The sequence below is a fragment of the Notothenia rossii genome (genome assembly GCF_949606895.1).
Source record: "Notothenia rossii genome assembly, chromosome: 3".
Classification (NCBI taxonomy): domain Eukaryota; kingdom Metazoa; phylum Chordata; class Actinopteri; order Perciformes; family Nototheniidae; genus Notothenia; species Notothenia rossii.
The window spans coordinates 40290810-40304440 of record NC_136901.1 but is presented as its reverse complement, the minus strand read 5'-3'; the positions used below and the strand labels follow the sequence as shown (position 1 = coordinate 40304440).

General features: G+C 39.1%; 1 protein-coding gene across 1 annotated transcript; it reads left to right on the top strand.

Annotated features, from left to right (window-relative positions):
- Positions 1-5847: 5847 nt before the first annotated feature.
- On the top strand, positions 5848-12842 carry LOC307033945 (C-type mannose receptor 2-like). Its single transcript, XM_079672580.1, has 5 exons — positions 5848-5947; positions 10284-10324; positions 10537-10905; positions 11305-11643; positions 12016-12842. Exons 2-5 carry the CDS (start codon positions 10291-10293, stop codon positions 12351-12353), a joined length of 1080 nt encoding a protein of 359 aa, XP_079528706.1. The 5' UTR covers positions 5848-5947; positions 10284-10290; the 3' UTR covers positions 12354-12842.
- Positions 12843-13631: the final 789 nt, after the last annotated feature.

The following is a 13631-nucleotide window of genomic DNA, read 5'->3' as shown; positions in this document are numbered from 1 at the left end:
GCAGTTCTGTCTTGTCTGGGTTGAGCTTCAGGTGGTGTGCAAGCATCCACTGGGAGATGTTAGCCGGACAAGAAGAGATGCATAAGACCACCTGTGTTTCCGACCGTGGAAAAGAGGGAAGCAGTTTAGTGTCATCTGTAAAGTTTTAGCAGGAGAAGCCATGAGAGCAAATCTTGGAGCCGAGTGAATCAAAGTACAGATCCTCTCCAAGTTACCCTGTAGGTCTTTGAGGCAGGAGGTATGCAGCGAGGGTGCAGAGCCGTAAACTCACAGTTCTTGGAGGGTGTGAAGGAGATCTGGTGGTTTGATGTCAATGCTGAAAAAGGTTCAGAAGGATGAGGATGGAGGAGAGGGAGGCTGCTCTAGCAGAACATGGTTTGTCCACCAGAGAGCAGCAAAGAATACATTTATATAGAAAAGTTTATATTCTGCTAAACTGTTAGAAAAAAGCGGACTATTAGGTAAGTTTTCTGCCACGTGTTATATAGCTAATATTAGTTACACTTTTACATTTCAATATCATGTAAAATTACGGAGCCCCTAAAGGGACATGAAAAAAAAGAAAAAAAAGAGAGAGAAAGAAAAAGTCGGGTTAACGAGAAACTAACCCGTTAACCCGACTTTTAAAAAAAAATAGAAAGTTACCGGTGCGCCAAGGAGGACTTGGAGCACACAGGAGACAACCATTTCAATGCAGACTGTTTATTATTCGAGATATATTTCGAACTCATTTCGGCCAGGGGTCTAGAGCTATTGGTTTAAGCACCAGATTGGCAAAACAGGAGAGTCTGTAAACCATCTGCTTTGATCTATGAATTAATGTCCGTGACTCTCAGAGAACCTGCTGAAACACTCAGAACAAATACACGGACTGAGCACACACACACACACACACACACACACACACACACACACACACACACACACACACACACACACACACACACACACACACACACACACACACACACACACACACACACACACACACACACACACACACACACACATCATGCGCCTTGGTGAGCGGACATCTCCTTGATAAAACTAATACAAGGGGGAGTAATCAGGCGGTTCGATGTGTGTAGTATAAAACCCAGTCTCATGGCATTTTGTGTTATAGTCACGAAATGTAATCTATTGATTCGTGTTCACCAACACGATTATCCCCTTCTTTTCGTGTCACACAGAACGATTTTAAAAGCAATATATTTCTACTGGTAATGTGTTTCGTGCCTGCAGCACTTCTTTTTCTCCGGTCGGGTCGTGGAAGACCGGAAACTGTGTGGTTCATAAAAACATGTTCTTACTCAATATCAAGCCACAATTATTGCTTTTATTTTAAATCATATCATTTTGGACTTTTGTTGCCGTCTGTGAGGAAAATAAATGGGGCTCAGAGCCTCAGAATACTGAAATCTGTATTTTTTAAATCTTTTTTTCCTTCCAATTTGTTATTCTTTTCTAAATAACACTGTTATTTACTCACCAATAACACACAATTATCCTTGCTTTTATTTATTGGTTTAAATCCATAATCTCTGGCTTTGTTGGCGTCCTTCAGGAACTGAATTTCAAAATAAAAATAACCGGAAACAGACGTAGGCATTCCGGGCGATTACCCAAGATCCTCAGCTATGGTTTAAGCTCGCTGATTGGATGTTTTAGCCGCAATGCATGTTGGGATTTGGTGTTTATATGATATGAAATTGGAAAAACATTTAAAAATAATAAAATAATACTTAATTCCGAGTGTTCTTGCTTTACTCTTTGAAAGTCATCACATAACGGCATTGTAATACACGGTTCGGCTGCATTACATATTACAGATCTGCCGTTGTTCTTTATTTATAGAGCCCTGATGAGAAGACCTTTGGAAAAACTGGAAGAAATGCAGCCGAAACTGAATACTTGACGCGGATCATAAATATATCAACAATTAAACAACATCTTCAATTTCTCTTCACACAATACGTCAACTCGCAGTATCAACACTAATTCGGCTGACTTTTACATTTGATCTAATTCATAGATAGGTTATATTTACACCATAACGGTGCACAGCTGATATAAAAGTTCTTGTAGTTTTTAAAGATATTACTGATTTTCTTTGAATATAAGAATGTAAATTCTGAGTCTGAAATAATATAGCAATATGCTGTAAAATTATGTGAAAACATGAATAAAACTACACTTCTTCAGATGTTGTACATACATAAGTGTCCTACACTAATAATACAAAGTTTATATATATTAATATACTATATTATATACTTTATATAGGTATGGCCCTACAATATATTGTTCAAATATAGCATGATATATCACCTTTAAGTTAAGTCAAAGGCTTTGTATTATACATGAAATATACAGCAGGTGAAACATGTATTCAGGCCTCTTTATCAGAATAAGGACATGAAAACACAGATGCCAGACTGTATTAAAAAGGTGGACACTGTGACGGTTGCCATGGCAGAGTTATTCAAATAGGAGAGAAATGTGGGATAGGTCTGTTTAGGTGTGCTGCAAACCATAGCGTGCACTCATTTGACTTGTGATATGTTTCCTCCTAAGTCTAGTAAGAGCAGTCTTTGTTCTTGTTATGCTGTTTTGATATGTTCATGTAAATGTGATGTTAATATTCCGGGAGCCTTCCTGTACCACACAGCGACTGCCCCAGTGCTCTGTACATGGCCTGACTGGATCAGTCTGTAATCCCTACTGTATTATGTATATTTATATTTAATATTTAGTTGAAACATGATCTGTGAAGCTAGATAATTACCAGTTAAATAAGTGGTTGTTATCACTATCTTTCTTGTAGAATTCAGGCAATAATTTCCAATCGTTCCATATCAAGTCTTAAAGGTCCCATGTCATAGCCATTTCCACTGATCATAATTCCATTGTTTAGGTCTACTAGAATAGATTTATATTGTGCAATATTCCAAACTCACATTGGTTTCTCATACAGCATCTCTGTAAAATACGTGTATTCACTGAATTTCACTCTCTGCCTTTAACGGCTCGTTGTAGCTCCAGCCCCAACCCTCCCTGTAAGCACAGTGTGCTCTGATTGGTCGGGACCATAGACTGTATATATAAATGGACGTAGTGTCCGTGACGTCACCCATAGGATTCTGCAGAGTTGCCGAGAAGCCCTTAGTAGAAGGAGTCGGCCACTAACGGCTTGACAGCGACGTCAGAGTCTAATCCCGCCTGCTCCAAATAAGGGCAAAGAGGCGGAGCCCAGGCGGGACCTGCTGCCTCCGAACTGGAAGTAAACAGAGCTAGCTCAGGCTAAGAAGCTAAGCTAACATGAAATACGTGCATACCAAGTTACTGCTAACAGTGTAGTTCCCCTATATAAACGTTACATTCATAATCAAATGAGACAATCTGCAAGAGAATTAGCTATGTTTTGTTATTCTTAATGCTTGTCATTCACACGTTAAGAAAAGACGGACTCCACCGCCCGGCCCCGGACCTAACGAAGCCGCAGTGGGCTAGCTCCGGGACGCCGGCTGGAGCTAGCCCCCCTGCGGCTCCGTTAGCTCCGGCGGCCACCACTGGGATAATTGGGTCCCCTATTAACATTTGCTCCCGTTTAGCATTATGGGCGTCATAGCCATAGACTATAAAAGTCTTACCCAAGGCTGAATCATAAACTAAAATGTATATGTATAAAGGGTTACGTCCTTAGCTGGCTAATAAGTAACAAGCTAAGCTACCAAGCACACAAACATCTGTGAACGGGACATGTATAATATTATCATTTTAGACTTCTTGGAAGTTCTGTTAGTACATTCAAGCGCACAGCACAACATTTTAATTGTCTGGTATTTGTAACAATATTCCCTAAAAGGCACAATCACCACGAACACGGCTAAAGCTAAAGGGTCAAGTACAGTAACTACAACTAACTAACGTTGTAGCCTCTATGGTTGTAGCCTAGCAGAGTGGACAAGTTGCTGTTAGCTGACAGTGAGGCATGTACATGTCCATCAAAGTGACCACGCCCTAATTTATGCAAAAGATTTAAGGCTTAATATTAATTAAACAGATGACTTGAGAAAGAATTCACCCCCCCAATCAATATTCATGAAGGGGGGATCTAACTATACAGAGAATATGGTTTTTTGAACCACGATGTAAACATGTTTAATTCTGCTCTAAAGTTGGGCATTTTAACATTGGGGTCTATGGAAATTGCTCCCTTCTGCAGACTGCTCCTACTGGCCACTAGATGAACTGCAGTTTGAGGCACTTCCGCATTGGCGTCCCGGCTCTTCCCCAGAGTTTGCCGCTTGGTTGGGACGTTGTGAATCGCGCTGAGCTCCGTGGAGGTGTGGTTTCCTTGTTTAGCGATACACAGCGAAACACATCCAAACTCATCCTGAGCACACACAAAGTCACAGCCGAAGTAAAAACAATAAGTGTGGCTTGATATTGAGTCAGAAAAAGGTTGATAGACGCTGTGAGAATGGGTCTGCAGAGAATTTCGCCGCAATCCCAACTGTCTGTTATCAGCCTGCAGCCAGGGATTAGAGATCAGCAGAGCTGCCTGCACTGAGTGTGTGTGTGAGGAAGTCCGTGGATTGGTCAATTTGGACCAATCAGCGGGGGCTTAACGTAACGGCTCCGCGGACGTAACGTAACGGCTCCGCGGACGTAACGTAACGGCTCCACGGATTGGTCCATTTGGTTCCGGGTAACGCATGACATCATGAGGTACCCGGAAGAATCAATGGACAGTGACGTATCTCCAACGAGGCGTTTTGGGGAGGTATTTTCTGTGTTAGAGTTTTACTCGCTACAGGGTGTACTTTGAGGGTTTTGACTCTGCAGACCGTTTACATGCAGAAAAACCTTCATAACACACAAGGGGACGGGTAATAACCGGAAAAGCATTACGTGGGGCCTTTAAGGTTTTTTTGAAGGTGTCCCATACCGGCTTACACTTGGTCCTATTTGTTTTGAGAAATTGTTTTCTCAAAAGTATCTTGTTTATGCACGATTATTGCTATTTACTGATCTTGACATACTTTAGGATAATACTATTGAATAGTTATTGGTTTATAAAATGCCTGCACATTTATTTGAATATCCTAGTTCAAGAACATGTAAACTGGAGTTTCCGTCTGGAACTTGTAGCTTCTGCCAACCTGTCATGTAGCAGTTTACATCCATGTCTGTCCAACATGTCATTGATTCATAATTTCATCCCATCAGAAAGTTGAGTGACTTTGTCATAGCTAACATATTAATTATTGTTACGGCCACAAAATCGTGTTTTGTGAGGTCACAGAGACTTTTGGCCTTTTGACCACAATCAAAGGTCAAACATGTGACAGAAATTGGTTCGTCCTTGAGTCCAAGTGGAAGATTGTGCAAGACTTGAATGAATTCCTCACGTTCTCCTGAGATATAGCATTCACAGGAATGACATAGCTGGATAGACAGACTCATGAGAATAGAGACAACAAAGAGATAATGTTTTTGACTTGTGTTTCAGAATAAAGAAACTATGTGACTGAAATTAAAATAATATTGACACACTTGTAATATGAGGGGCTCAAATACAGCCAGAATGTTCTCTTAAAGCTGTTTGACATACTTTATGTTAAAAAGCAATATCCTAACAAAAATATAAACATTCAATAGTTATCATTAGTGCACATTTTGGAATGGTACCTTTCTTTCCGTGTGTCAGGCAGTCAACAAGGAAGTGTGTTTAACTTTTTTCCCTGGTACAAGTCATTAATATTCTTCCCATCAATGGATCCTGTCTCCACCATGACAGACCTCTTTGACATCTGAATTTCAATATTCAAATGTTTGTCCAAAGGTGGCTCAAAGAGAGCAGCGACCTCGTGGATATCTGAGTCTTCACCAGCACATCGAGAGAGACAGAGAGAGAAGCAGCTGACAGGACGACTCAGGAGAAGTAAGTGTGATTCTGTTCAGTCATTTTCATATTTTGTTTATTTTTGAGAAAGATATTCTCCTTCAGAATATTTTCCAAAGGGGAGGAACATTTAATGAATCACATCTCAATCAGAAGCAATGACATCTAAAACCCTTTTATGTTCATTTATTCCCTTAAATCATTTGTTTTTCTTGAAATCACTTGGAATATTTTATGTATTTGTATTAAAATCTCAATGTTTCATTTTGAATAATAAACTTTATCTAATGTTCACTTTGAAAAAAAAAAACATTTTTACAAAGAAAAACATGTCCACTAGACTCAGACTTTACGAAGAACGCCGGACATTTATAATGAAAACTAAACAGTCTTAGTCTAGTGGAAATGTGTTGCCCTGAGTTTTACCTTTCAGGTTCATGTTAGGTTTTTAGAGCTTTGTGGGCGATGTATGCAGCCTGTCCCGTAGACATTACTCAGGGCTGAAAACCCCACTATTTTCCAGCTTTAAAAAACGGTGGTAAATCTTAAATGTTTTATTGGAGACGATGTTTATACACAGCAATCTCACTCTCAGTTCAAATAAACACAATGTAATTTTCATTAGGGTAAATTCACTCCTAATAAAATAATGAACACACATCTTTTAATCGGGCTTATAAAAGCAACAATACACAATTGAATTCAGCTAGCATTTCAGTGTATGTCTGACAGTAGGAGTACCACTAATAAAATAATTAATAATAAAAAAAAGTCAGTGTTGTTGTGTGGCACCATACAGTTATTGTTTAGTTTGCAACTGGTCTTTCATTGAAATGAGACATTTGCATGTGCTAAAAATAAATGTTATGGTCAAGTCAAAGTCAACTTTATTGTCAATCTCAAAATATGTTTGTACACACAGAAAGATCGAAATACTGTTTCCCACAGTTCAGAGGTATAAAATAGCACATTAAAATACAAGAACACTCAATAATTACAAAAAAAGATCAAAATAACCGTTTACTTCAAGTAAGCAGGATATATAATTAAACAATAGCTCACGACAGGCCGTGGTATATGCTCATTATATCACAGCTAAGGGGCCTGGTTCGGCCCGACGCGAATATATATATATATATATTTATCAAACGGACAAGTCAAATCAAGCAATCTGATTGGTTCTTAGCCGTGATATAATGAGCATATACCACGGCCTGCCGTGAGCTATTGCTTAAATATATATGTATATTATATAAAAAGATGATGTACATAGTGCAAATGAGAGTACAACATATTTCCATAGCAATGTATAAGTGACTGGTGCTGTATTTGTTGTGTGTGTGTGTGTGTGTGTGTGTGTGTGTGTGTGTGTGTGGGGGGGGGGGGGGGGGGGGGGGTGTTAAAGTCATGGTCAAGTGGGGGCAGGGTGAGGAGGTGAGTGCTTCTCAAACTTATTTCAGTAATGTTCCCCCTTTGAAACATTGTCTCAGGCAAGTACCCCCTGCAGGGGACTAACACTTCCCTGCAGGCCCATATCTTCCAAAACCGTCCTAATTACAGAGAGAGCAGTCAAAAATCTAGTATTATGAATAAAACAATAACAATGTCACAAGGACACACACACTTAGGAAGAAATCTTCTTTCTGTTTTTAATGGTGGCATGGAGCCATCCCTACTAGGGATGTGCATCTCCATCACTGAGGCCGATGCGATGCGCATCTCGATACGTTGCCACGATACGATACATTAACGATACCTTTGAAACACCAGGCGATGCGATACGATACGATTCACCCCTGTTGCGATACAATTCGATACGATTTGATTCAACATTATGCGATTCGGGGCGATACGATGCGATTCAACACGATGCAAAAATAATGATACTTCAATATGGTACGACAGAGGATTTTTGTTTTATTCCTTATATGCAGCAAATCATACATTAACAAAAAAGTGCTTTACATATTTGGTACTGCACATCCCATCATGCCGTTTATTTTTTTACCTTTAAAAGCTCTCCAGAGTACAATTGTATAACACCTCACAGTTAAACAATGTAAGGATGCATTGCTCATGATTAACAATGTGCAAATAACAGCTACCATAGAGCAATGCCCATACAGCTGCCAGCCTGATGTGCTTAACACTCAGAGGCTAACTCACCAGTGAGCAGAAAGCATTGGTTTCTATCTGAACAATAAAGAAAACAAATAACCTTTCACAAACAGGTATTTCATAACTGCTTACAGTAAGGAAGACATTTAAATTATTATTGGCCGTCACAGGCTGCTGTAAGCTAAACACCTCTCTCTGACAGAACACCTCACTGAGTGATTTAACTCATATGTCTCACTTTCAGGTTTCTCTTTTCAGCCGCAGACCCCACGTCGCCTCTTTAAGTGCGTCGCTAAGTTCCTCGTACTACTTGTGTACTTTAAAGCGGCTCGGCATCGTTAACAATTTGCGAGTGATTTTTCAAATTGACCGTCTGTAGTAATAGTGCCGCGCACATATACCATCAGGACGTTACTGATGGGGTGCGGCTGCGAAGTGATACTGTTTGTATGCAAGTCCGCATCTAGGACGGATCTATGTATCACGGCTGTAGACCTGTTAAGTAATAAAGATACCTCATACAAAGGTCTACGGATACCTTATTACTCTCCATGACCTGCGGTCAACTATATAGCATACATTACTATTACACCGTCTTTCTTGAACAATCCGAAATGTTGCCAAACGTTTGATTTGTAGGTATTTTTCGGTGCGCTGTGTTTCTCTTTCTCCTCAACTTCTGTGTGTGTTGATAACTGAGACTCTCGTTCTCCGTAGTGGCGAAGCAAATATCAAAGATCGTCTGCTGAGCGTTGACAAGATGAGGGGATTTTATATGAATGAATCGGTTTTTTACCGATGCAAAGACGCTACGCAATCGATGCATCGCGAGTTCAACCCGGTTCAACCCAAACTGTAGCCGATGTGCACTCTTTCAACCGGTGCACTCGCATCTTGAACGTTTATGCCGGTGCACCGATGCGAATTGGTGAATCTTAACATCTCTAATCCCTACACAAATACAACAAAGAAATAAGGCATTGTCCCATATACTAGTTGTGTTATTAGAATGGACTGTATGAAATGAGGGATGATTCATAAAATAAGAACCATACAAAGTGGATATTGTGCCTTACCTCCAAGCGATGCTGGCGGAGAATTTGGCCCCCGTGAAGAGGGCTTCATTCTCCCAGCGCATCTGGATAAATTGCGTAGTCTGCTCCTTGCTCCCTATCAAAACAAAATTGTTGCAGTAAGATTTCTATAACAAAAGCAGTTAAATAAATAAATTAGCTTTATAATGAATCCCAACAATATAAAAACCAAACAGGGTTTAGAAATATTTTCACTTCATATTATTTTATGTATGTAATATAAAGAAGACATCTAACCCGTATATTTAAATACACAAATTAAATAGGTTTACTTTTCTTTCATGTCTTTTACTATTTGGGTGAGTTGAAACCCTATACTTACATTTAAAAACGAATCCAGCTGAAACCGTTGTAGCCGTTGATGGGACGTTACAAGCCATATTTTTTTTTTAAAACTCATTGGTCACCGTCACCCGTTGCATCCTGGGATATGGTAGACCGCGGAGTGTACATCAGATGTATCCTCTAAATCTGGGGAAAGAAGGGTGCATTTGCGGGCCGCATTCGGAGGAGTCTTGTCATTTTTTTGAATTGGGACAGCCTTCGTTTGGCGGAAGTCACGTATGCGGACTCCGAGTGCATGCTCAGGAGGATGCGGCCGCTGAATTGGGACACAGCTATTGTCTCAGCCAAGTACCCCCTGACCGACCCCGAACATTTTTGATCGAAAAAGCCTATATAAATAATTACAATATAGTGATTTTGCCTCAGTGTGGGATTTATTAACTCCTTCGTGCATGCATTTCAACAAACTAAGGATATTTTCATCTTCATGCATGAAAAAAAATAACATTACAACATTTTTATAAAACAGATTTTTTCAAGGAGTTGTACAATTGAAGTGATATTTTTAACAAACCAATTAACAAAATTATATATTGTGAAAAACTCTAAAATACAATACACACATTTGAAATGTTTCTTTGAGAGAGTTCATCCTCCTGACAGCCTGGTGGTGTGTGCCTGTTACTGCTGGTGCTGCTCAGAATTTGCATTTTCTTAACATTAACTTCCTCATTAAACTGCTGCACTGAAGGGAGTGGTGCAGTCTGTGTTTCTGGTCATTTGACTGACCCATTAGGTTTTTAAAATAATTTAATTTTAACTGACATAATTTATAAGATTTGTAAATGATCACTAACAATATTGGTTTCATCTAACAGAGCAAAGATGCAGTGGAGTCTCTTTGTGCTCATTCTGATGGGTAAGTGGATTCTAAATTAAATCATATCCGGAGTCATGAAACAGCTCACTCTCAATAACAATAAAAAGTGGAATAAGTGAACTCAGACCCTGTTAAGATGAAGGGGATGATGTAAGAGGTGGGGGTGATTCTAGTACTCATGAGTTTGATTTAATGATCAGATGCTTGTCATACTGTCAGCTCCATCACTGCAGAATTGTCTCTGTTTTTAGGTCAGTGTTCCTTCTTCACATGTCACCTCTATGAGTACCACTTCATTGAAGAGGAAATGCCCTGGGAGGAAGCCCAGAGGTATTGCAGAGAGAATTACACTGACCTGGCCATAGTGTTTGACATGAGAGACGTGGAGAGACTGACTAACTCTTCACAGACTACAGACGCCTGGATTGGACTGCACAGCATATCAAGTACCGAGAGGTCGTGGCACTGGTCTCTGCCGGGGGTGGAGTTCAGAGAATCTGAGACAGAATGGGAGACAGGTCAGCCGGATAATGGAACAAATGACGACTGTGTGATGATAAGAGGTCAACAATGGCACGATTACCCTTGTATGAATCACGTTGGGTTCATCTGCTACAATGGTGAGAACACATATCTAATGTTGATATTGTGTGTTAACCTCATGTCATACTGTGTAACAATTTTGAAAATTTAATCACATGTATTTTTCTGAATACATTGTTAAGACAAGAATATATTAAAAGTAAATGTTTGCTTTTCAGTTTTATATAACATTAATGGTAAATGTCATGATACAATTCTACACATTTGAAATACATTGTGTGTATACGACAGTGGTCAGGTACAGGCCTACTTGTAATGATGCAATGTAACATTATTAAACGTAACACTTTAATAGACTTTAAACTCAAATTGTGTTCATTTGTTCACATTTTTCCAACCAATTATTTTGTTTTATTTTTTATTGAGATTAATTCAATGTAAAATGTGTAATTAATTGTGTCTCTTTTTTCACACAGAACCAAATCAAACATACCACTGTATAACGGAGACCAAGAGCTGGCTTCAGGCTCAGAGCTACTGCAGAGAACATCACACTGACCTGGTCAGTGGAAGCAAACTGATCAATTCAACAGAATTCAAGGAAAACCTCAACAGATTGACAAATCCAGATGGCGAATTGTGGATCGGCCTGTTCAGAGACACCTGGAGTTGGTCAGATGGGAAGAATTTCTCTTTCAGACACTGGGAGGACTCATTTAAAGATGAAGCCTCAAAGAATTGTGCTATGACTACTTCAAATGGAAAATGGAGCTCCGACACCTGCACAAAGGAAAAACCCTTCTACTGCTATGACGGTGAGTTTTGAAGAATCTTTAAAAGTATTTTAGTTTTTAGTTATATATTTGTACACACATGTTAAATATCCTTTAGTGGAGACTGACAATTATAAAACCATGAAAGAGCAGAAAGTAATGGATATAATTTAGTCGTGTTTTTGTCCTCACATCTTTTTATCCTGGCTTTTACAAAAGGTGCTACGCCATGTGTTGCATTAGTTTTCTTCATCAATGGTTTTCATACTATTTCTATATATTGTACTTGTGTTTTTAGAGATTTCTATTTATAATAACAACAAATGATGATTGCATGGTGCTATGTGATTGAAATTCATTGTTTTTCAATAAATGATTAATCTAAGTAAAAAAAAAAATCCATTTCAATGACAGACAAAGTGATCCTGATCAATGAGAGTAAGACTTGGGATGAGGCCCTGACTTACTGCAGAACGAACCACCGTGACCTGGTCTCCATCACTGACCATCACCAGCAGAAATGGGTCAAGAAGAAAGCCAAGATGGCCGACACTGAGTTCGTCTGGCTGGGAATGCGCTACACCTGCACTATGGATCTGTGGTTCTGGGTCATTGATCGTCTGGTCTGCTTTGACAACTGGGCCCAACAAGGAATGGATGCGCAGTGTGGCATGGCTGCAGTCATGAAGAGAGATGGAAAGTGGTACAAAAAGGCTGACAATGAAAAGTTTCATTTCATCTGCGCTAAGTAAACCCATTGGTATATTTACTGCAACAAGCTCACTCTTCTCTAATATGTATCTGCTCTCTGGGTTTATTGAATGGCTCTAGTTCAAATATAGAAATCACAGCCTGAAGAGGGGAGACACTAAATTACTAACAGATTACTAACTGAGGTTGAGAAAAATGGGCAACACTAAATGTAACATGTGCCTCTGTGAACATCTGAATTACTTTATGATATGGACTTGTTGTAGTAGTTATTGATATAATTCATGTATATTTATCCTCTCAAAGTGTGAAACCTGTAATCATCATTTGAATTGTTGTCTTTTATGTTTATGAGAAAAAATATATAAAAAGACAAATCTATAATGTTTTGCTTTTCATAAATATTTTACGTTATGGTTGAAATGTGGTGATGGTTATAATATGTGTATCACTATTTTTGTCATATTTACCTAAATGGAGTTTTAACTGGATGTTTAATTGTCTAAAACTGAATAAACGATCTGACCCAGAAACAAGGTGTGGTTCTTTCGTCCACTGGCTTTAAATAGTCATATTTTACATTTACCTAAGAGGTGCTTATTGGACAGTAAACACATATATAATGTATGGTTATGTAATCGAAAACAAATCAAATGAGGACTGTGTTTGAGTTCACTGACAGATTAGATTATTGATTTAAGTAAACAGGAATTATTCATAGAAGTGGAAGATGTTTTTGTTGTTGTGGTTATCTTTCAACACTAGAGGACGCAGTTGAGCTCTTCTGTTGGTGCCTGCTGTCGTTGGGATTTGCCCACTATAAGAACACATGTATTTATATCTTCCAAACAATTTAAAAATAACTTTCAAATAAAACATTTGCTAAATAGAATTAATTAATTTGACAATAAAAATATGTTAATAACCATCTATGGCATGAGTTTTTATTTTTGGGGTAGAAATATCTGTGGTGATCTAGGGGGTCCCTAATGACATATCCATCAGTAGCGTGGCGTGGGGAAAAATTTAGGGGAAGCCAATTTTTTTGGAGGGGGGGGGGGGGTGGTCAATAACGTAACCAGATGAGTGATTTCAGCGCCCGGTAACATTTTACACACATTTGTATCATACAGATGCAGGACTTTTACACGCCTGTTATCTGACCGACAGGTCCGCACGCACTCTCCAGCTGAAACTCTCTCGTCTTATTAATTTAAGCATTTCTTATTAATGTATGCAGTCAAAATCCTCAAGTTTCTGCTTCAAGGAAGCACTCTGTGCAATGGTCTCTTTGTCCCATCCCTGCTCTGTCATTATCC